Raw genomic sequence first — 25319 nt, 5'->3', positions numbered from 1 at the left:
AGATGGATTTTAAAGGAAGATTTAGGTAAATACCATCAGGAATACCTGTTCCTCCTCCATGGCTTTTCATGGCAGAAGTAGTTCTGTTATTTTTGTATTCTAAAGACGTATTTCCTAACCTTTATTTTAAAAAGAGTCCTTTTTAACAACCAACAATATATTTTTTTTACTTTTATCAGTTTTTCAGCCTAGACTTGGAAATCATTCCTTCCCTCTTTATCCTAATGGTCCTTCCCCTCCAGGAGACTCAGCTTGGATTCCAATGGAGTCAGCAGTGAAGGATGGATTGGGAGCAGTGTGAAATTCTTGTTGGTGTTGTTGCATCTCCTGACAGGAGAGCAGAGCCACAGAGGAGGAAACAGCATCAACATTCTTCATAAAGCAGAGAAAATAGGTGCAGGCAAATCCTTTAAATTGAACTATAATGAAATTATTGTTTATGGCCCAGCTTCTCCCTTCCATCCAGAATCTGTCATTTAGGTGATTGGGCCAGCAGGTGCAAACATAATTGAATTCAGGGAAATAAATAAGGAGGGAGGCTGGGGATTGTTTGCTAAAAAGAAGACATCTAGTTTACTAATTAGGAGGATTTATAGGATGCTGCACTTAAAAATAGATGATTATTGATAGTTCATCTTAATCATGAGAGTTACTTTATAGTTTGAGATTTTTTCCAGCAATAACCAGGAACAACAGCCCCTCTGCTCTGGGCACTGTTGTTTGCAGCTGGAAACTTTCTGAAAGGCTGCAAAGAAACAATGTTGTCAATTTAGAGAGGAGGTAGCAAGAAATGTGTGTTACATCTGTCTTTGAATTTGTTACACAGAGGAAAGAAGTTGGAATTGTTTTTAATTATTAGAGCACAAAAAGTTATGGGACTGTAGGAAACTAAGATGGAAATTGCTTTTGATAGTCTCATCTAAAGGTATTTTAATGGAAGTCAGAGGTAGATATTAAACTAAAATATTTGTCAGTGGACACTGCTGAAGAAGTGCAAGTTAAATATTTTTAAATTTCATTTATTTTAAACGCAGTAGTGCTGATAACACTGGCACTTAGGTCAATATAATTTCTCATTAAAGTTCTTTTAACACTCACAGCTTTATCAGTTACCAGCAAGCTCATCACAGCAGCCAGGTATGAATTCCACATTTCCCATGCTTTTATCTAATTCATTTCTCCATCCTGCACTTCAGTAATTTGAATCTGAAGTATATCAGGAAAACAGAGTTGTTTTCTTCTCTGTGGAGAGCTCAAGCAGAACTATTCCTCACAAAGAGCAACAAACAGCCAGACTGAATTACCATGGAGGATGTTGCAGCTGAGCTTGTAAATATTATTTTGATAGACTTACATTTCCTTCTGAAAGGAAAGAGCATTAAGGAATATTTTGAAAATATAGAAATGGAATAATAGAAAATAAACCCAAACCCAGTAAGATAAATTTGGCTCACCAGCCTTTTTTCCATTTTATGTCTATCATTCATTTTTAAGATATATCAGTTACATCAAGCTGAGGCCAGTTTAGTTTTATGTGCCTGTAAAATGGAGTGGATTCACAAGGATCTGGCCCATTCTCTTCTGTCACCTCATATTTCTGTTACTGTGTCTGTACATTCCATTTTAACAGTTTGGAGAAAAATAAATGGAAGTTTCTAAGTAAATATTTTTGAATTCAGTTACTCCATAGAGCTTCTGTATTGTATATTCCTCCAAGTAATTCATCATGATAAAATGCAATGCTGAAGTAAAAGAGTTAATAAAAATTTAGATTGGAAATTGAAATACCAAATGAATCTAATCTGAGAGTTATATGATTTCAGGTTTTCTTATGCCCAGCAACAAATAAATGAATATCCAGGGAGTGGGACAGCAATGCACTCAACAGGAGCTATGGAATAAGAGGATCCTTTAATACAGAAATCTGCATTTTGCTTTTGGCAGGTCTGTTCTGAGAAGGGGTTTATAATGCCCCAGGAGACTGGATCTTTCTGGATTTGGGAGGAACCAGTAGGTCTAGAGGTGTGTGGATGTATTTGCCATTGCTCAGCTGCCTCAGGAAGTGCAGAACTTTGCTCCTACAACTTCCCTTGGGGTGCAGACTGATGTGTCCCACGGACAATCCAGTTAGTGTAAAAATTAGTTCAGTTTGCTTCTGATTCAATTGCAAAATCATTCAGGCTTTGTGTGTTTCCTCTGCGAGTAATCCAAATTTAGATTTCACTGTTGGTGCTACCTGGTTTTTTTGTGCGTTTGTGTTTAATGCAGCTGAAAGTTATTATGTAAAATGGGTAAATTGGAGTCTTTAAAGGAGCTGCCAACTTGCATTTGCCTGAGTTACTTCAGCAGTGGAGAGGAGAGGAAGAATTCCAGACACGTCATCCTGATTTCACAAGTCTGCAGAGATCTCCAGGGTGGACTTGCCCATCTGTGTGAGGTAGTAAATAGCTCTGTGCTTTTGTTCCTCACAAGTGCCTGCACAAGTGTGCTCCAGCCATGTCATCCATGGCACCCACAGCTCCTCCTCTCGAGGCAAACTGGCCATCCCCTGGCTGGCACAGCAGAGTCCTCAAGGTTGGCAGAAATGGGCACTTGCACTCAGAATCCCCCTGCAGTGCAGTGCAGGTGCAGGACTTCCTCTCTGACCTTCCCCCAGAGCAGAAAAATTGGCATCTGAACATTCCTGCTTTACTGTTCAGGGACAATACTTAGCTCATGTTTAAAGTGTTCCTCCCAAAACTTGACATTTTTCAGTGTTCACTCAGCCTGAAGTGACAAAAGATAGGAAGGAGAGGAGAATGGAAAGGGAGGCTTTACTTGCTCTAACCTTGGCTTCCAAAACAATGCTGGAGAAAGCCACCCTTGTGTCTGGGCTTCCAAACCAAGGCACCAGCCTGGCCAGCTGGGGACAATCCCTGTCAGGGATGTTGTTCACAGCTCCCTGCTCTGGCAGTGTTTGAGCTCTGTTGTTCAGTTTTGTCCATGGCACTGTGGGAGAGATTTCCCCTGCTCCAGAGTCCCTGGGGTGTCTCCTCAGCACACACAAATTCACCTTTCAGCTGGGTCCTACAAATCAAAGCCTCCTCGTGGAGCAAACCCACATTCCCTTCATTGTTGTTTCACACTGTGTACCCATGAAGGGTCCTCCTGGACTCAGTTCTGAAGGGATAATTGTACTACTTAAATATTAAACATCCAAGTTCTTTTTTTATTGTTAAACCAATATTAAAGTAGGACAAAGCTGATTTACAGTTTATGGCAGTGCATTCCAGAGTTGCTGGTGTTGCATCTGTTGTCCTGTTCCAGCAATATTGGCACTGCCAGGAGGCACAGAAGTGGAGATTTTAATCAAAAAACTTTATTTGAGATCCACTTCAGGTAAATTATAAGTTAATCTTGCCTTGTGAACTTCCAGGCCGTTAAAAAGGGCAAATGGCTGCAGTGTCCTCTGAAACAATTCAAACCCTATTTTTCATCAGGAGATGATTCCAATGCCCTGGAATTGAAAGTTGGGTGTCTTTTCCTCACAGATTGTTATTTAATCACTATATATTAGCTTTCATTGCCCTTTTGATATATTTAGGCTCATAAACTTCTCATTGACTAGATTGAATTTACCACGATGTTGTTACTTTTTATGAACAGAATGAATCAATAGCAGATCCGCTGGTTTGCACTGAATTGTTTATTTTAAGGGATGTTTAATCTTTACTGAGAGAAAATGCAAGGGCTGATGCCCAGTCCTCCTCTTTAATACTCAATATTTGGTAACTCTCAGTACAGCCTGCCTCAACCAGCAAGTGCTGCACACATGATCCAGAGATCCAGGGCCAATAATATTTCCTAACATTCTTTGGAATGTAAAATATTTTGCAGTATTCTCGATTTATGGTGTTTAATACTTGCAAATTACTTTATTGTTGTAATAGAAGGCTTTTGTTTCATTACTAGGGAATATTCCAGAATATGGCTAATTTTTTCACTGAAAGTAGTAACTCTGTCTTGAGAATGTCTGTCTGATATCTCTCTCTCTATATATATATATATATGAGGAAATAGTGATTTATTTTCCTGTACTCCTCAAATAATCTGTACAAACCACTTGACTTCATCTATGAATTTGAAGCACACTACTAAGAAATATCACTGGGTTCACTTTATCATTGAATTTTAGGGATGTGGTTTCTTGCCTTTTTTTTTCTAATTGTTTAATAATAATTAAAACCATCTATTAATCAAGTTCCACATAGACAAGGGCAAAACTGTGCCTAGTGGATCTAAAAACTTGGGAATCCTTACATCAGTGTAATCAGGTGATAACAGCCCAGACTTTGTGCTTGCTGGAGGGATTTATTTGGATTCACTGTTGCCTCTATGAGCTCCCTCCCCCATTATTTATGCATCTTTATTATTGTATTAAGTGGTTAATTAAATCTGGTCAGGTTAACATTTGTTGATGATTAGAAGTAAGCATCTCAGCCACTGGAAAGCAAATCATTTTGGGTGGAACATGTTGTTCTTGTTTGAATAATTATCTTTGTTTACATTCACACAGCATTACTCACCTGAACCAGACATTTTTGGGGAAAGAGGGGGAGTGCCCAGAACAGGCTTCCAAATGTACAGAAATTGAAATTATAAAGGAGAAACATTTCCCTTCCTTCTCCTCTATGAGCAAAATAGGGAAACAGTTTGAATTAATAATCCAGAATTCCAAGTATTCTGAAAGAGCTGATTTGTTGTCAAGTAACTTTTACAAGCCAAACCTCCAGGCTGCCCAGCTGAACTGAGTCCTGCTTCCTCACTGAGAATTCTTCAGCAGTAGCATTCCAATATTTTCCTGGTGGAGTATTTATCATTCTTTTCCAATTATTACTGTTATTATTTTGTAACTCTATTTGTCTTTGTTCTGTGGTCTGTTCTTTTTTTGAGTGCTAGTGAAAGCATCTTGTCATTTTCCCTGTGTTTCCCCTTGGTTTGATATTTTCTGCCAACTCCTCTGCCCTTAAGCCTTTTTTCCCCCTTTTTCTCCTTGCAATGAGAACTTACCTCCATAAAACTTTTGCTTTTATTGCTCATGGAGGAGTGATTTTATCCCAGAAAAATTCTTCAGTCATCAAGGTGGGAAAGACCAGAAGGAGAGATGCCAAAGTGACCTCCTGGCTGATTTTCTGATTCTTCTTTGGAAGAACTCAACAGCTCAGTCAAAATATGTTCATTCTGAGGATTAGATTATTTTGATCATGAAAATTTTTTTATGAACTCTTGCTTCTCTGGATCCAAATTGTGGGATCATAGGAGATCTGTAAGCTCAGCATGGTCCAGGAAGAGGAATAGTAGGAAATTAGAGAAGAAATAGAGTAAAACCAGAAAAGATTCCTTGGTACCACTATAAACCCATCATCTATCTGTGTGAATACTCTCTGCCTCAAAAAGGAGATGTTAAAACAGCAAAACAAGTAGAGAAGGACAAAAAATGCCATCAAGGATATGGCAGATGTGTGGAAGGTGAACTGAATTCCCATGTTCCTTCTACAAAAGGCCTCCAAGTCATTTAAAGCTGTAACTTTCTTTTATGCAATTCCTTTTCTGATTAAAATGGTCTTCTGTAAGTGATTTTATGATACATATAAATATTATGGTTATCAGTCTTCACAGTAAAAATAAGGATTTTTCTTTGGCAGGAGGAAGGCTATACATGCAAATTCAGATTCCTAAAGCATTCCCACTAACTCTGCCCTTCTGTTCTGGCAGAATGAGGAAAAACTGTGGGGTTTGTATTTTCTTTTATTTGTTTCTTTATGTATCGTGTGCTCTCTGATTCTCACTTATTTCTTATTTCATTATCTTTCCTGTTCTTTTTCTTTTTGTAGCTTCATTTGTGGCTGCATTTTTTTCTTTTATTTGTTTACTTTGCCTTGAACTTTCTCCTAAATCCTTCTTTTCTTTTCAGCCAGACCTGAATAAACACGTCGAAGCATCATTTTTCTCTCCTTCCCTTTCCACTTCCCTTCCTCTTCTACTTCCATATCTGTTCCCCTTTCCCCCCCACTATTATAATTTTCTCCTCAGCATTTATTTTATGTTTTTCCTTCCTATGAATTTTCCTGTTCTTCTTTTGATATTTTGCACTTTACCTCAGGGGCAACTCGACAAGAATTTGGGCCTTTTTTCCTTTATAGTGCAAAACTGGGCAGAAACCACCTTAAAAATGTGTGGGACAAACTCTGTCCTAACTGTCCTGTGGCATGAGGATGTCTGGGAGCAAATAAATTTCTGTTTAGCAAATTTAACTTCTCCTAAAAATTCAGGCTCCATCCTTCCAGCTGGAAACTGGATCATATAATGGGTTATTACAAGCTGTTAAAATTTGAGACCGAGGAGGGGGAATAGGCTGAAGTTATTCCATGGATTGTTCTGTTCTTTGTGGGAGGCTGTTAAAATAAAGCAACAGTATAAAAGATGAATTATATACAATTTAATGTAAAGCTGTTGGAAGCCATTAGGATATTTCTTCCTTAATTGTCTAACATTTGTGTACTTTTACAAAGTTTTACATTTTTTGGTTCTTTCCGAACATTATGAAAATTGTACTGAGAGGAGTAAATTCATCTGCATAAAATTGACTGCAAAGAGCAATTAGTCCTTCATTAATATGCAAATTTGGTCCAGTGCAGATTCATCTATATATGAGGCTTAAATATGCAAGTCAGTCTTGCTGTGCGAGAAGCCCAGATGCTTTTATTTACTTTGAAATTGAGGGATTTGGTTAATGATGTTGTTGACAGGAAAACTTGAATAAATTTGATGATCACCATCTTTCATATTAGACGAGGCCCATGGAAAAAAATTACCAAGTAAAATACCAATTTTATTTGGTAATTTCCTATTACCAATCTTGTAATAAAATGTAAGATAGAAAGTAATAGAGTTAGATTTCCTAATGTAGTTATCCTGAGACTTAAACTGTTCCCCAAAGATGGAGCCATTTTTCTTAAACTTTGTTTTTCCAGAGGGTAAAGACATCTCCATAAGCTGTATGAATAACACACTGCCTGGAGATTTAATATTGGAAAGTTGGTTCCGTGGCTTGCTTCAGTTGGTGAGAGGATATAAGCCTGGGAATGAAGAAGCAGGAGCTTTGGAAGTGCTTTTTTGTCATCTTCCATGATTTATCTGTAGGGTCTTCTTGAGGACTAGTGTTGAGGTCTTTGCCCTGAATCTGTGGAACACTCTGGAATCTGTCTGAATACACAGCCAATTCTATTTGGATCACCTAAGCTCCTTAATAAACATTTTCTTAAATATCTTTATATCTTTACAGCCCTTGGTAATGATGCTTTCTTCCTGCTGGCACCCACCAGAGGCTGGCTCAGAGAAGCAGGGTTTTTCCTCACCAATAAATCCAAGCTGTGGTGTGTCTTGCCTCTCTCCTCCTCTTTTGCTGCCCCACAGTTCCTTTGGCACACCCAGGATTCATTCCCCTGGTTTTGCCCAGCATCCATCACTCAGCCAGCTTTGGGAGCAGTTCCTTTGCACTCATCAGTCTTGATTCACCTGCAAGATCCCACAGTGTTTCTTCTTTTTTCTTTCTCTGCAATTCCCTCAGCCCTAAATTTAGCTTTGGCTTAAGCAAAACTGGTCTTTGACTTCAATCATGCCCATTTTTTCCTGGACCAAACCTGGTCTTCTGTCTTGCCTGAGTGAGGCATTGATACTTGCAAAAGAACAGAGAAATGTGGTTTAAATGGACTGAACTGTGTGGTAATTTATAAAGCTCTAGTTGTAACTACCTGAGGACAAGTTAATAGATGAGACCATTTGATTCCTCTGACTTTCTGGCACAGCTGGTTGGGATATAAATCCTCACAACAGTTGGTTTCCAAATCCTTAATGTGCTGCACTAGGCAAAAAGTTTCTACAACCACGTTAGGGAGAGAAAAAAAGTCAACCAAAATTGTTCATGTGGTCTTGCAGGTGAATCCATGAGCAGGAAAATGAAGATGGAATTGTGTGTCTGGGGGGAGCAGAGGAGAGATCTGATAGTCTTGTAAAGGCTCTGGCTATCCTACAAGGGAATCTGTGGTTTTTACCATCACAATGAGGCACTGACAGCGTCAGAAGGGAGTTTATTTGCAGTACTGAATAGTTTAGGAGGTGATAAATCGATTAAAAGGTGAAACCTTAAAACCACACCATCTGCTGAGACTTAAATAGCCTTTGCCTTTGAGAACACAGAACTGTTGGGCAGTTTCTAGTATTTTTCAGCACCATCCACAGCAATCTTGGCTTTCTAATCTTGCTCCCAAAAGAGGAAAATATTAATTTTGAAGTGTATAAACAACAGGCATCTCAGCACAACCTGAGGTTGTCTCCTATCAACTATGTAATCTTTATATTCTAGATTAATAAACACTTCAGCCTTGGAGTTTATTAGTCCAAAATATATTTATTACCTCATAAATTCAAACCCCCTCCAGTTACCATCTAATTAAACTGCAGTGCTGTGCATGCTATCTTTGGGGATGTATTAATAATGGAATTATCTTGTGAAACAGTAATTACATACTTTGTGCATTCTTTGCCACACTCTTTCTTCAGTGTCTGTGTGATGAGTGGGGCACACAGTGCTCCATTGTTTGGAGCTCCTCCAAAGTCTCTGTGTATCCAAAGATAAGCAGATTTTTTTTTTTTTTCCCTCTTAGTAGAAGAGGGAGAAAAGTTTGTGCATTTTTTGTACTCAGGAAAGACCAATACCACCAGACTAGGAACAGTTATGAAACATGATTGTGCAAGTGGTTTTAGCTCTTGCTTTCTCCTCACTCTTTGAGGAGATTACTCTCAGGAGTAAAACCTCTTTGCAGAATTTGTTTTGTTTTTACTGCAGCTGCCAAAAGGTGAGGACAACCACTTTATCTGCAAGAGAATATTCATTTATGGGACTTCACTGGTGATATAGGTTTGCAATGGGAAAATGGGCTTAAAGCCTTCTTCAGGAGAGATTTACTCACAGTTTTCTCCAGTGGTAAGTGTACTTGCTGTATTCTGATTTATAAATGTATTGAATCTGTGCTTTTGCTTTATAAGGTTGTCCCCCATCTTCCACTCTGGATAATTTGTATTGACAGGAATTCTTGTGCTCATTTTTCCTCCCTTACTGCAGAATTAGGTGTCTGAATCCTGCCTGGTGTTCCCTTCCCTGCATGGAAAGAGGCAACACCTTTTGCACATAACTTCCCTGGAGTTTTGAAGTGCCTTATCTCTAGTTCAAGTACATCTGTTGAGCAACAGTGGGAGTGTGTGATTCTTGTTGACACAGGCTCTGCTCTACCTGACAGGAGGGGGGTTGATTCTCCCTTGTACTTCCAGCAGTTTGTGGGTTTAGGATCCATATGCTGTGTTTTCTTGCCTTTTATTTGTTCCCTGCAATTGCTGGGGCTGTGCAGTGTCTGCAGGAGAGGAAGGACACTTCCCACCAATTTCCTCCCTGAATCTTTCAGATCTTTCCTGCACAAGTTTTGCCTTCTCCTTGGTTTTCTGCTCCACAGGTTCTGATGTCTGATGCCAAATACGAAATTGAGTAATGGACACTCACTTCATACAAAGGGGTTTGATTGAACTTCCAGCTGCAACTCCATCTCCACTCCTGTATTGTGATTGCAACTTCATGTTTTACTTGCATTTTGCAGTCATTCAGGGGCCAAGTATTCAAGTCTTCCAGATTTGGACTTGTTTTGATTTCACTGCAGAATCCTACAAGAATTCTGCCAACAGCAAGGCCAATGTGTCTGAAAACAGATGGCATTTCCAGTACCTAAAGCTTGGTCAGGTGTGAGTTATCTCAGTAGTAAGAGTGACTCAAACTTGTAGCTTTGATTTTCAATAAGTCATTATTTGCTTTATCCAGTAATTTTCATCTGCCAGCACTCACAGCTATTTAAATCAGACTGTTTTCATGGATGAATGTTATTCTTTGGGAATAAAGAATGCCTGACAAGCTTCTGTAGTTTACTGAATAGATTTTTGTAAACCACATAATGAAATGTAATTATTGTATGATATGTATTTTACAGAATCTCAGATGGCTTTATAAGCCCAATGTCTAAGAATTCACCTTCTGAGATTGAACATCTTGAGCTTGGTGTCTTAATAAAATTGGAGTCTGATACCACTGTGTTACCACAGCATAGAATGGAACAGTTTCCATTGTAAAGAATAGCAAACATCTGCACAGAATAATTATATTTATGCCATATTGCTCAAACACACATTATTATTATTACAGCTCAGGATTAATTACTGGTTTGTCAAAACCTGCTGACCTCAAAACTTCTGTTTGTCTTATATTTCTTGTGGTTGTTGATGAAAAGATGGTCTGTGTGTCCCCAGAATGGTTCCAGGTTGTGTCTTGCCTGTTCTGTCCCTCTGGTTTTTTGTGCCTGGTGTCTGATTTGGAAACTTTCAAACTAGACACCTTTTTGCTGTGTTTTTCCTGATGTGAATAAATTCACTGCAGAATACTTGCAGAGCAAGGGGTGTTTGTTGCCAAGCAATTACTTCAGATGAAACATACAGAAGGGTAATATTTTAGTCTGATTTTTTTTTTCCTACAGGCATGGATCTGAAGATGAATTCTGGTAATTTAAGGAAGGAAAAAGACAGGGCTTTTATTTCTTAAATTTTTTCCTTGTCTTCTGTATTTTGCAGTGATTGCTTTGAGTCTGTAAGGTCATCATGGTTGAAGACATGAAGATGAGGACATCAAAGCCTTTGCCCACTTATGACAATTACTCTGGAGACAATCACAGCTCAGAAGACAAATGTTATGAGCTACCTGTAAGTTCTGGTTCACAAAACAGATGAGAATCCAGAGATGCTCCTGAACTTGGAAATGAAATTTATTCTCAAGGTAATGGTTGAGCTCATTATCTGCTGCTCTTTCTAAATGTAAAGTAAGGAGAGCAATGCCCATATATTCTATCTATAACAGCTGACATGTTTTCTGCATTCCTGTGTTTGCCTAAGAAGTCATGGATAATCAATTTGATGTGCAAAATAAACTGCATGGATGAATTCTGATACATATCACTTGCCATGGCTGTGCTGTTATGAGAGGCAAAAACTTCCAGGAAGGAAACAGCAAGGAAAAATCTGCCTGATAATTTTCTCATCAGTTTTTCTCCAAGGACATATCTGTAGGTGGATTCTATAGACAGTGTTTGGGTATTTTTCCTCCCCTTGAGTGGCTGGTTCTGTGTGTGTCATTTCTTTTCTCTTGCTGTATTAGAAATCAAAGCTACCTTATCACTTCAGGATAAATATATCCATATTTATATCTCTATATCTTCTATAATGTTAATTAGGAAGAACTAACCTGAAACATTTCATTTTCAGCCTTTTCTTATTATTTAAATATATATTCTAAATTATTTTTTAAATTCCCCACATGTATTACAAATAACTTCCCATCTGATTGGGAAACAGAATAGGCAGGAACCAGCAGTAGACAGATGTGATTATAAAAGATGTTCTGTTTGTTATAATGAGACTTATGGTCTTAATAAACTCTTAGAATGTTTTTAACACAACCAAATTAAGTAAGTTTAAAATCTGATTTTCTAGGTCTAACCCTATCAGATCACTTTTTACCTTATTTTTGAGGACACCCCCCCACAAATTTTTCTGAGTTTTAGGGAATTTCTCACAGAATAGATTATCCCTAGTTCCAGCAAAGAAAAAAGGGAAAATTGAAAGATAAAAAGCATGAATGACAATCCTGATCATGTGGAAAAAATCAATCTGTGAGCTTAGACATAGTTCCACATTAGAGTCTCCTCCTTTCTTGGAAATCCATATTTCCCCCAGAAAATCCAGCAGCGTTACGTAGCCTGTCATAATTTCCTCATAATATTTCATGTCCTTCTGCTGGAAAGAAACAGCTGGATATTTTGTGTCATGATGTGACCAATCCACCTCTGTTGTTGTCATTTTAATTGCTGGGGCTGTATTTTTAAGTCCTCCACAGAAGGTCTTTGTAGTGACAAGCGAACGGTTCACGCTTCGTAAGCAAACATAAAGAATGCTGCTGCTAATTGGAGAGGGAGCAATGCAGTTATGATTCCATCAACATTTAAGTTACATTGGGAAAGGACACGTTTTTTGTTGTGGTTGTGTTGCCACATGAAATTTTACTCCAAGTGGATTTGTTGGGGAAGGTTTTAGAAGAGAACAGATTAATCCTGGAATTACAGGGATGGGGGAGATGGAAGTTAAATTGTTCTAAGCTACATCTACAGTAGAAAATCAGCATTTTATTGCTCTTTCTTTGAAATGGTAGTTATTAATTGCTGGCTTCTGAAATAGCTTGTCTGTGAAAATGGAAAGAAGGGACAGCCTCAGAAAACTCCCTTTGCCCTGCCCTGAAGAACTGCAGCCACAGTGTTTCATGGGGAGGAGGACTCCCCAAAAATCACCAGTTTCCAAAAAAAAAGGTTCTTATTCAGTAATTCTGGTCTTTTGGGTGTTTTCCCCTTGATATTCTGCCTGTTGTACCTATAGACTTCCCAATTTCTAAAAGTCTGCTGGACCTTGTGCTAAACCTTGGCTTTTTTCCTGAATTGCACTTCCATGGAATACTTGGCCATGGATTAACAGTTTTACAGTTATGTGCCCAAAGTTCTTTCTTGTTCATGCTGATTTAATTTTTTTTCTACTCCCACCTCTCTTCTCAGGTGGGGCCTCATCTCGAGCAGCCTTGGGAGGGCCAAAGGTTCTTCCTTTTCCAGTTCCCTGCCTGGATTTTAGAAGATGTCATTTTTTAGCATCTCAACAAGGAAATCACAGCAATTTCCATGGGAAGAATCACAGAGATGACAGGGCTTCCCCCCAAAACACTGCCTGTGTAATTGCTGAAGACATTCCAAGCCACTCTAACGAAGTGCTGTCTGCCAGTCATTATGTTCTCCTTGGAGGACCATCTGTTGCACTTCAAATATGTAAAGGTCTCTATCATTTATTGCTCCAAACAAATCCAGGCCTTTGTCTGATGTGCTGGAGCTCCTGAATGGATTCTAAAGGTGGTTTCAGTCACAAAGGGCAGGGTATTTCCTTTGGTTCTACTCCTTCAGCTCAAATTTCAGAGCACAAATATACTGATTAAATCAATATATGAATATTTTCAATTTCTTTAGAAATGAATTATGAACAATAACAACTAAAAAGATCTGAAATATGTTTTCATTCAGCCAGGAGGATATTGGAAGATTTTTGCATCTGGTGAACAAATCTTTCTTTCCATTGTAGTGGTATCCAGATTTGATATATGCTGAGATTGGAATGAAAATTACCTTATTTTAACTAAATTAATTAGCTTATTTGTATCTGAAAATAGTGATTCAAAGGAATGGTAAAAAATAGAGTCAGCAGCTTAAAATGCTCAAGCCTTCCTTAGCACATGTCCTTTACAAGGATGTAATATTTGGTTGCACAGTCATTATTTATAGGTTAATTAGGATCCTTTCCATGAGTAAAATGAGCAAGATCAGGCATTAAAAGATGCTGTTTTTTGTTTTTCCTGCTGCAGATTTTAAAGAGGCTGTACACTCAGGTTGGAGAACGTGAGCATTGTATTTTCACAGCAGAAAAGTTCTGTTCAGAGATTTCCAGCCAGAGAAATCCATAACAATTTCTGTCTGATTAGGGAGTGGTCCTATCTTTATCCCTTCCTCCTCTTTCCCTTCTCCTTCCTGCACAGCAGCTAATGTTCTGGTCAGAAGCAATAATATGTTAGATCTTGAATGTCAGTAGCCCCAGAGATTCTGACAAGACTATTCATGTGCATTCATATGTCTTAACCAAAGCTGACACTAAAGAGAGCAAGAATTCTCATATTCCTCTTTTTATTGCTGTGCATTAAACTCAAATCTTCTCTTGGAGACCTCTGCTAGAAATGACAAATCCACCATTTGAAAAAGACATTTTAGCAAGGTCTAAACAAAGCAGCTGGACATCAATCTGGCACAGGGCAGAGGCTCCTGTGAGAGCTCAGAGTGCAAAGCTGAACTCTGGTTTACACCTTCCAAATGCTGTGAGATAAATACTAATGGGAAATAACCATTCCTCCTAATGTTTCTAAATTTCAATTAAAAACTGATTTTAATTTTTTTTCTTTAATTATAGGATATATCCTTATAGGGATATTTGGATTCTGGTAACTTGAGCTTGTTTTCTGAGAAACACACACTGAGTGAAGATTCTGCTCTACCTTTTACTCTGGACATATTTTACACACACTTGTAGCATGGTGTATTGCACATGTTTGGGTAATTTTGCAGGGATCTGATTAAGTTGTTAAAGCCAGGTAGGCAATTTTGCCAGCAGTGATATTTTTAATCTTCTTTTTTAAAATGGTTTGGTAGTAGTGACTAAGGCAGACTAGGTGGCTCTGGGCAGCTCGCCATTTTTAGGTAGTTTAATTTGTTAAAAATTATCTTTCTTCCCACCCAAATCCCCTTGAAACCATTTGGAGAAGAGAACTGTTGAACAGTTGCCAGTAATAAGTCCTGCTGAGACCTCTGTATCCTCCTGACAGAAATGTTGGTGCCAACTGGAGACTGACTGGCACGAGTTTGAACTCTACACTACTTGATATATTTGCTTCACATGCACCAATTACAATAATTACCACCTCTGCAGCTGAAGTTTAAGCACTCACTCTGCACTCCATACCTCAGGTTGTTGGCAGTATGTTCAATCCTATAATCTCAATTTTTTTGGAATAATTAAGTAGAAAATAAATACTTGAAAAAATTAGGAGAGAGTCTGAATGGAAATCAGAGGCTGAATAATAGAGTTGTTTGTCATGTTGCTATTGTTAAACTGCATTTATTTCTATTTAATCTTTATTTCTAAAAGGCAGCATCTTCTTTTGCCTGCAGAGATTCACCAGGAGATGCTGTAATCCATTGACTTTTATATTCAGCAGTGGAGTGTCTCTTGATGTGAAGGAAAAAGCAACATGAACTCCTACTTTGTTTAGATGCTTTAAAAATATAAATAGTCCTTTCAAAATAAATGCTTTTGACTAGAAGAGGAAATCACCCAGCCCTTACTCCTTTTGGCTGGATGTTTCCATGTGAGATTGTAGGGATTTAATACCAGGACTGGCTTTAACTGCCCAGTTCCTGACAATTCCACTGGTTTAAATCTGATGCAATGGGGACCATCTCTCCCCCATCCCTGGTGTCTTTCCAAGAGACTGGTTAATTTTTAAATTGGATCAGCAACATTTAAAAAAAATGGTGAAGTTTATATTACACAAAGATAAGCCTTAGACTGAGCACAAACTGACTTGCCTGTAGCTTTCCTAATATGATTGCACTGCACAGAGTAGATACTAAAATTTATATTAAAATTTCTTTATGCAGGTTCCCTCTAGGGAGAGGAAGAGGGAAGGAAAAAGCTTCATGTGACAGATGCTAATTATGCAGCTTAATGCACTTCTGGAAGTTGCAGAGATGAGAACTCTATAAGAACCTATCTACAAAACAAAGCACATTTTCAACAGCATTTTTTTCCTCCATTCTTTTTTAATCTGCCTCCTCTCTGTTTTCCAGGAGGCTTTCTTTCCCAAAGAGCACAAAGGGCAAGCAGTGTCTCCGGTGCAGAACTCACCAGCCATGGATGTGATTGCTCTCCATTGTGTCTTGCTGCTCTGAGGCGCTGGATTTGGGAAAGCTTCAAGGTTCTGAGCCAGGGAGAATTTTAAGTTCAAAGTTCCATGGTTGATATGTTAGTTTTCTTCCCTCTCTTGTGGATATTTTATCAGCACCTTATCCTGGGTTTAGGTTTACTGGATAAATGATGTTCTGCACTTGTGCTGGGATCCTACAGAAGGATTTATTGTGATGGATGTGTCAGGACTGATGAACCAGATCCCAAAATGCATTGTGTAGAGAAGTGAGCTGAGGTCCTCAAAAGTGGGAGGTGCAGCCACACCAAACCCAGTGTTAGACACTAATCCCCTCTTCCAGACACTGAGCTGTGCTGTTTGAGGGAAAAGAAATGGGAAAATTATCCTGAAATCAGTTCAGACTTACAAGAACCATTGTCCTGGACATCCAAATCTACCAAATCCCTTTTACCAAAGGATTCCCTTTCCTCTTAGTGACAAACCCATACCAGCTCTCGTGTGCTTAATGCCGAATTCTGCTTTCCCTGATGTCCTTCACATCCCTGGATTTCTCCGTGGGGAGGAGTGACTTGAGAACCTCTCCCGCAGGGACATCACGGTGGCGCTGGGACTTCCGAGGGGCTGGGGCTGGCCCTGGGCACCCAGGAATGCTCCTGACAGCCCTGGGCTGCAGCCAGCCCAGGGAAAACCATCTGTTCCCCTTGGAAAGGGGTTTGCTTCCCCCGGAGCCCTCCCCCCGCATCCCGGCTCCGGCCCCAGCTGCCGTGTTTCGATGAGCACTGAGGGAATGAATCTCCTGCGTTTAAAAATACTCTGCTTCTATTTAGATGAAAAGAAGAATCTTGCTTGCCTACACTGGCATACAAAAATAGGCTCAGTGTGAGTAAATCTTCAAAGTTTCTCTTGGTGAATATATCTAGCCTCACTTCTTTTTTTTAACTTATATGATAAGTTTATTTATAGAGTGTCCTTCTTTCCTCCTACTCTATCAAGACATTTGCAGAAGGTTGTCGCTCGTCTTGTTCAGGAGTCCTGAAATAATTTGCAGGGCCTTTGAAACATCATCGTGTTGCATAGTTGTGATCAACGTGCTGCTGTTGCATGAACATATCATATTTTAATGTGAATGTCAGGTTAGCTGAGACATTCAGGGCTTTCTTTTACTTTAGGTGCTTTACACTGGTTTGTGTTTTCACTTGAACACTGCAGTAAAAATTCTGCATATAGTAATTTAGAATTTTCCATTTTACATGCAAGGCATTGCCTAGAAAATTAATGTGTAATATGAGAGGATTAGTAAGATGCATACACTTTCCAAACATCTCTTAAAAATAGCTTTCACTGTCACTGTAGCATCTTAATTCTGAATAATCTCACAGTCCTTCTGCAAATCTGTGCATGTAGTAACAGAGAAGCCACCTACTTCATCCTCTTGAACTGCACAATATGGATCTGGGCATGGAAAAAACTGGGTTTTGGAGTTGGGCTCTGCTTTAGCAGGGAGGCTGTCTGTGGGACTAATGAGAGCATTAATGCTTGCATTAAATATTAAAGTCAGCTTTCACAATTCTTGCCTATCTTTTCAAAAAGGCTCCGAGATCCTAACTCTGGAATTTGTTCCGTGGTGCAAAGAGCCGGCGCAAATCTCGGGAATGCTCTGCCAAGAGGTGGAAGCTGTGGCAGGGGAGCCAAGGCGAGTGTTCCCTGCGCTGGGGGACACTCTGTGCCCGGACTTTGGCCCAGGCTGACCGGAGGTGCCCTGGGCTGGGCACAGAACCCTGGCATTGCCACAGGGACCGCTGAGTCCAGCCCTTATGGCCCACGCCGGGATCAGCCCGGGAATGGATGGGAGCCCCGGCAGGGATAAGGGAAGGGTGAGTCCGTGTGTAAATATCGAAATGGGGCTGCCAAAAGATGCACCAGGCTCTGCTCCGTGCTGCCAAACCCCAGGACATGGCACAACGGGCACGAACTGACGCCCAGGGAGCTCCACCTGAACATGGGGAAGAACTTGTCCAAGGGCCACTGGAGCACGTAACCCAGAGAGCTTGCGAAGCCTCCCTCGTGGCACTATCCTAGACATGATCCTCTGCTCCGGGCTGTCCCACTGCGCTCCTTCCATCCCCACCACCCCGGGGGCCGCGGGCCCGGCCGGGGCGGGACTCGAACCCGCAGCCCCGCCGCCGCTCCGCCGCCGGCCGCAGCCGCTAGATGGCGCCGCCCCAACGAGCAAGGCGGGGGCTCCGCAGCGCCCCGGACGCCCCTGGCGGCCGCGCGCCGCCGCCGCACCCGCCTTCCCCCAGCGGCGCCGGCGGCCATGGCGGTGCGCGCCCACGTGACGGCGCGGCGGCCAATGGGAGCGCGGCAGGGGGGCCCCGACCGCCGTCCCTGCGGCCGCCATTAAAGAAAAAGGGTCTCGGAATTACCCGGGAGCCGGATCCGCTCCCGCTCCGGCCATGGGGGACCCGCGCTGAGGCTCCCGCCGCCACAGGATGCCGCGGCCGGGCAGCCGCCGACAGAGGCACCGCTGAGGGGAGGCGACGCGCCGGCGGGGGCTTCGCGGCACCGACTCCGCCAGCGGCAGCAGCGGCGGCGGCCGCCGCGTCCCTGTGTGTCGGCGGCGCCGGGAATTGCGGGGCTCCGACCCCTTCGGGCTGAGCAGAGCCCGGGGCTCGGCCGCCGCCTCCCCGCCCTGCCCAGGAGCCTCGGGGAGGGGGCCCTCCGCCCACCGCCCCCGCGGGGACCCGCACCTGAGGAGAGCGAGCGGTCTCGGGGCTCCCCCGCCCCCCCCAGCGCAGACCGCTCCGGCCGAAGACGATCGTTTTTTATATTCCCCCCCCCCTCGCGCTTTTTTTTTTCCCTGTTTTTTTTTGTTGTTTGTTTTTTGGTTTTTGGTTTTTTTTTTTTCCCTTTATTTTTAAAGGACCGGCCTCGCAGCTGAGCTGGTTCCTCCCCGCCTCGCCGCCCCCCCGCGCCCCGGGGTCTGGCGGGGGTCGCGTCCCCCTGCCCGCGGTGACTCGGCGGGCTCCGCGCTCCCCTGAAGAGACTTTGCGGGGTCCCCCGGCCCCCGAGGACAGCTGGGGAGGACCAGGCTCCCCGAAGACACTCTGCGATTTACCGCCTCCTCCTCCCCCGAAAAGGCTGGGGATCGGCCTCCCGGAGACTCCTCCATCCTTCCCCGAAGAGACTTCGAGGGTCACCCGCAATTTCCTCCTTCCACCCTTCTCCCCCTCCCTCCTTTCCCCACGGAAGGAATTTTTACCCAACGGAGGATATTTTGGTTTCGCCCTCGCTGCGAAGAGTATTTCGTTTTGGGGAGGGGGGGTTTCCACACGGGAATTTAATCCCCCGCTGGGCTGCTAAGGAGACTTTTGCGGCCTTTCTCTCTCAAGGAATACCTTCCCCCCTCCCCTGCCCCCGCAGATGTTTTTTTGGGGTACACCCCAGGAAATTTTTCTTGCTCTGCCTTTACGAATTCTTCAGACTGGCCTTGCTTCTGGCCCCTGAAGTTGGTTTTTATGATTTTAAATTTTAATTTATTTGGAATATTTTTGGAGCAGGGGAGAAGAATCTGACCCCCCCACACCCTGTTGCCCTCGGACTCCGAAGAGACGAGCCTGGATTTTTCTCTCTCCCACGGCCAATCCTTCCCAGTCATTCCACAATTTGCCCCTTTCTCATCTGATGACTAAAGGAACAGGAGGAAGAGGAGGGGGGGTTCTGGATTAATTGCCCCCGCTGGATTATTTATTTTTTCCTGCTTCTCTTGCTTGGCATCTGAGAAGAGAGGAAGGAGGGATGTCAACTGATTTTTACCCCTAGCCCCCTGGATTAATTACCCCGTTTTTATTCTCTTCTTGGATCAATTACCCCTTCACCTCACCTCCTCTCCCTCCCCTCCTTATGCGAACGAGAAGACAAGAGGAACAGGGAGGATTTTGATCTTAATCTCCCGTCGTTGGATTACTTACCACCTCCCTCTTTCTGTTCTCCCCTTCCACGGCGGCTTTACACCCCCGATTGAGCTCCAGAAGACGAGAAAACGTTCTGAGTTCCTCTTAAATTTTTTTATTTTATTTTATTTTTTTTAAATATATTTTTACCCCCCTCTCCCATACCCCTCTGTCTCTCCTCGCGGGTTATTCCCCCTGCCACTATTTCGCGTGCGTGTGTCTGTAAATCCCTTATTTAATTGTATTATTATTTGTGCGTGTGCAGAGCCCCCCTCCCCCTTTCCCTCTCGCTGTCTGTCTCTCCCTCTCTCCCTCTCCCTCTCTCTCTCTCTCTCTGTCTGTCTCTTTCTTTCTTGTCGGAGGCTGTGGGATAATGGCGTGTGGGTTGTGGCTGTGAGGATGAGTTCCTGCTTCGTGCCGAACGGGGCCAGCCTGGAGGATTGCCATTCCAACCTCTTCTGCCTGGTGAGTGTCGGCCCCCGGCGCACACACGCCCGGGGCCACCGAGGGAAGGGCTCGGAGCTCTGGGGGAGGGGGAAGGGGCAGTGGAAGCAAAGCAGCCATTTTTAGCAGAGCTTCTGCTGGATGAGCCCTCGGAGTAGGCCCTGCCTGGAGCAGCCAACTCTCCCATGCCCCTCTGGTTCCCCTCCATCGCTGTCTGTCTCGCCTCGCCCCTCCCTCCGCTTTCTTCCTGGATAGTAGCCTCCCCGCAACTCGCCTTTTCCTTCCCTTTCCGTGCCTTCCAACTTTTCCTCCTTTCTCCCCTATCCCTGCCTCTGAGCGTGGTTTTTTCGCAGGGGAAGGGAGCTGCTGCTGCTGCTGCTCCCGGCCCCACATCTCGGGGAACTTTCTCTTTTCCCTCCTCACTCGTGACATCCCAGGCAAATCCTCCCTTCTTCCTGGCTTTTAAACGGATCCCTTTCCCTGCTTGTTTTTATTCTAGAGGACTGCTTTTGGTGATGCCCTGCCTGTCTTGTGTTTTGATGTGCACCATTTTGTAGTCTTTTTTTAACCTAAATATCAAATCGTTCATATTATCGAATTTACTCTTGGAGCTACCAAAATTCAACATAACTGGACTGTGATGCAATTTTTTGGTGTCTGTGCTGAGCTGTTTCATCAGCTTTTAATGCAAATGAGCTAATCTTAGCTGTCTGCCTGATATTTATGATCCTGGAGATTGTTACAACAATCCTGTGCCAATCTGTGGCACTCATATTTTTGGATGGAGGGGAATCTGGACAGCCCGACTGTGTCTGCAGCCTGCATCAGGCCTGCAGCTCCCGATTAATAGTAGAATTTTAAATCTGAAAGTCTTTCTAAAGTAGCAACTGTTGCAGACAAGCTTTCATCTAAATTGCTCTCCTGCTGAAGGTAGGGAGGCTGCCATGTTAGGTTTAAATGTTGCAGTAATCTTTTGTGTGTTGTCATATTGGGAAGACAAAAAATAGTAACTTCTTAGCAAATGCCAGCCTGCCTGGCTCTGCCTTCCCAAAGAGAACCCGGGGCAATGCCTCCCCTACCTGCCTTAAGGTGCCTTTGCTGGAGTGAAAATTCTGAGTGCTAAAACTTGGTGCTGTGGTGGAGATAATCCAGGAATTGTCTGCTTCCCGTTGCACAGAGTAGTAGTTCTTTCCCTGTGTAAAGTCCAATTAATTTTTGCCTAGGAAGGGGTTTAGTGGATCATTATCAACGTGGTTGCAGGTCTAACATATAATTGAATGATAAAATGAGGATTTAAATCATTGAAATGTGGTGCGAGGAATGAAAAGTATGATAGCTCTTGCTAAAATCAGTGAGGACGAGAGATTTCCTGAGGGAGAGACAGAATTTTTTACCATGGAGAAACTTGTGAAATTTTCCCAAGTGGTAGATGGCTGGAAGAATGTGTGATTTACTGTATCACCTATTTCCATGGAGTAATCTTGGATGGAAAAGGCAGTGTATGCATAAGTAAGCAAAAAGAAAGATGTTCTTTGCTAAGGCAAGTGTTTAGGAGATTGGACTGTGTCAGTCTGTGAATAATAACATTACTCACTCGTCTTTCACTCTTTTACTTTAAATCAAATCTGCTTTTTCTCTGTGTAACCTTAAAGCTGCACTGAAAACAAACAGCTCTTGCTTTACTGCAGTTATTTAACGAGCTATTAAACTGGGAACAACCAGGGATCCTGGTTTATCTCCTAAAGCACACCAAACGCGCCAACACGGTTCCCGTTAAATCCTGCGGGATCCCTTTCTCCCTGTGTGGAGGTGCTCGCTGGAGGTGCCTGCAAGCTGACAGCTCTTTTCTCCCCGCAGGCTGATCTCACTGGGATTAAATGGAAGCGTTACGTGTGGCAGGGCCCAACGTCTGCCCCCATCCTGTTCCCGGTGACGGAGGAGGATCCCATCCTGAGCAGCTTCAGCCGCTGCCTCAAGGCCGACGTGCTCAGCGTCTGGCGCCGCGACCAGAGGCCCGGCCGCAGGGAGCTCTGGATATTCTGGTGGGGGGATGACCCCAACTTTGCTGACCTGATCCATCATGATCTCTCAGGTAGGAGCTTGCTGGCGCCTTCCTTTGGTCACTGGAAGGATGTTTGGTCACTGGTACTCAGGGCTGGTTTCATTCTTTGGTCACTGGTACTCAGGGTTGGTTTCTGACACCTGCACCAGGTGGAGGGTTGTCTCCAGAAAAGATGAATTTGTTGCTGTAACTCTCACCAAATTATTACAGCAGTGATCAGCCATCTCCTCTCCCCCTTTCGGACTGCTGGATTTTTGAGAAACAAGGGTTTTGCTCCCCACTTGTTCCCTTGAAAGAAACAAAACACGAGCCTATGAGTTTTGGCAGCTTCTTCATGAGAAAGCTGTGCTGAAAGCTGTGTCTGTGATTCACAAGTGATGTCTTAAACATGTTTTGATAAGATCCCTTTTGTTGGGCAATTAGAATTTTCAAATTCGAATAGTAAAGCACATTTGATTATGTAATAAGAAGTGTAGAGATCTGGGCAGCTCTTGAACCGTTTGGAGTTGTTGGAATTCACACCATCAGTGAGAAGCCCTCAGAAGGAGGCACCAGGAACTAACCAGCTGCTTCCATGCAAAATCTGTAACCTTCAGTTTTTCTGATTCCTCTCCCCCCCCCCTTTTCCTGGTGCTCTGAACCTGCTCTCAAACCCAGCCTTTTGAAAGACTGACAATATTTGTATTTCTCAATAATGTTGTACATCAAATTTGGCACCTTCCTTTGGAAATGTTTGCTTGTTGAGCTGAATTCCCCACGTAGATGGTTCCAGCTGCTTATCAGCAAGGTGACGAAGTTAGATATTTAAATTGGGTGAGTCTAAAGGTGAGACTCAACTAATTTGAGGGGGGAAAAAACCCCAACAAACACATCACTCTAATTTCCTTTCAAATAATGCGCAGTATTCAGATTACTGAAGTGTAAAATGAGACCAAGGTTTGGTGACCTGGTAACCAGAAATTGTTAATGCTGCCTGTGTGTGTGTGTGTGGATAAGCTGGAGAACAAACAGGAGTTTAAAGTGCCACTGAGGAAGTTGACTTGAAACAATTTAATAATGTGTGGAATTTTCATACAAAAATACTGTGATCTGAAAAACAATTGACGCACTGAAATGATGTTTATTTCTTTGAATAGTTGACTTCAAAGATTGGGCTGTTGCTCTTATTCCTGTCTGTCCTGGAAATACAAACTTTGCATTTTAAATGGCACTTACACTGGAGTTTGCTTGATATTTTAGTGCATTTAAGGCTTCCTTATTATGACCTATAAATAACCTCGGTTTTGACCTGCAGGGAATATCCTTTGTGTGGCTGAGATGTAACTTAGACCCAGTGCTGGGTGGTTTTGGCCTGGGCCTGTCCTGAGCCAAGACCAGCACTTGTGTGGAAGGACCTGTGTGAATTTTGTGTGCTCCTGGCTGTGGGATTCAATCGAGACAAACACATTTAGAATGGGAAATCCAGTGAAATTTAAGCCATTTGGAAAGTGCAATTTTGCGCTGCCTAACCACTAAAATTATTTGTTTGACCAACTTTCTTTGGCACCTCTTGAATCTGTCTGCTGGTGATTTATCACAGAGGGACATTTGAAAACAGCAGTGGTTTGTAGCTGGAGCTCCAGCTCAGCACCTTGTTTGTGCTTGTCCAGAATTACCCTTTTGCACAGGTAGATAAGCAGGTATCATCCCAGGGACTTACCAACTCTTAACCTCTCTTAGGGTATAAGGGAGAGATAGTGGAGGATTAGAGTCTCCCAGCCATGTCTTTGGGTATTTTCTTGCTTCAGGTCACCTGTGGGTGCCTGTGCTTCCCCAGAGCTGTTCCACACGTGTTCTGTGCCATGCTGCTACTCCTGAGGCTGTCACCTGGGTCTCTCTGGAGGTGTGTCTGACACCTTGGGCTCTGCAGAGGTTTTGTCCTCCTTGAATGAAAAAGAGAATTTGTGTGTGAGGCTCTTGTGCCAGGAGTTGGTACAGATCCTCCTCTGCATCACAGAGGAGCTGGCTGAAGGGTGCCCACAGCTGCACTTTTTTCTCTTTGCTGTTACACAAAATCTTCACGTGGATCTCATAGAAGAGAGAATTATGGCTGAACCCAAACAATGTTATCTGACCTTTGTCTTAGCCTAATGGATTTTTTTCATCGGTGGACAATTTCTCCTGGTAATTCACACTGCCTTGTTCTCCCAATGACTGCTTGTTACATTTTCAATGGGAATGATAAATGGCTTCTTAGCACAGCCTTGTTACCTGCAAAATTGATTGGAAATTGTTTGCTGCTGGGGGTTGAGGTGCTGCCTCATTTAGAAGTTTGCTGCTGGATAGGTGAAGGATTGTCCTGGAGGATGGGGAGAGGGAGGACTCTGGGAGCAGTTTGTCCCTTAGTGCCTTTGGACTGATTTCTCCTGGAGAAGTGGCCCTTGAGAGAGCCCTGGTTAGAAATCTGCCAGAGCCACGTTAATAACTCTTGATTCTGGTTCCCTTTGGTCTGAAACTCTGCCTGTTAAGGAGAGGTTGGTATTTTGACAGTTTCTGACTTTTTTGGTGATGTGTAGTTTCAGTGAACAATGGGTGTTCAGTGACTGGAACACATCTTGGTTATCAGCCCTGGGGGATTTGAAATATGTCAGCCTTCCAGAACCCTTTTGTCCCCTTCCCAAGATGCCTTCACCAGGGGATGCAGAGGGTTGTGAATGTACATCTATGCATATCAGATTGAAGAAATAAATGCTATCTCTGTGTTCAGCTGTACATTCTAGAAGTTCACTCTCTGCCCTGGAGTCACGTTTGAATCCTGCTCGTGGCTGTGTCAGAGTTCTCATTGCAAGCCTTGGATAAGTGTCTTGTTGATGGTCAGGGATTGTTGTTGCCTGGGGGCATGTCAAAAGGAGACTTGTTCAGAGATGCTGATTGATCAGGAATATTGACTTCACTCAATCATTTATTTTTTTTCCCTTCCCTAGGAACCTACTTACTGTACATATAGCCAAAAACCAGAGGTCTATTTCTATCCCAACGTAGCTAGAGGCAGACAGAAGTTAGTGAAATGTTATTTTAGCCTCTAACAACCTCAAAGGTTATGTTTTTGTTCTGACAGTGAGGCTTGATTATAGTAATTCTTGCAACTCAAACCCTAAAGTAGGACATCTCTTCCAATTTCAGCAGGCAA

The 25319-nt window shown here is 42.7% G+C and overlaps 1 protein-coding gene across 1 annotated transcript in view; it reads left to right on the top strand.

The window, feature by feature from the left end:
* The first annotated feature begins 19712 nt into the window (after positions 1 to 19712).
* MED13 (mediator complex subunit 13) overlaps positions 19713 to 25319 on the top strand; it is a 50246-nt gene continuing 44639 nt past the window's right edge. The window contains exons 1-2 of the mRNA XM_084219112.1: positions 19713 to 20109; positions 21946 to 22180. Of these exons, the coding sequence (XP_084075238.1) occupies positions 20044 to 20109; positions 21946 to 22180 (301 nt within the window). The 5' untranslated portion in view covers positions 19713 to 20043. The remainder of the gene's footprint in view (positions 20110 to 21945; positions 22181 to 25319) is intronic.

Source organism: Fringilla coelebs (assembly GCF_963513975.1).
Source record: "Fringilla coelebs genome assembly, chromosome: 20".
NCBI lineage: Eukaryota > Metazoa > Chordata > Aves > Passeriformes > Fringillidae > Fringilla > Fringilla coelebs.
This window is presented reverse-complemented; position numbering and strand designations above follow the sequence as displayed.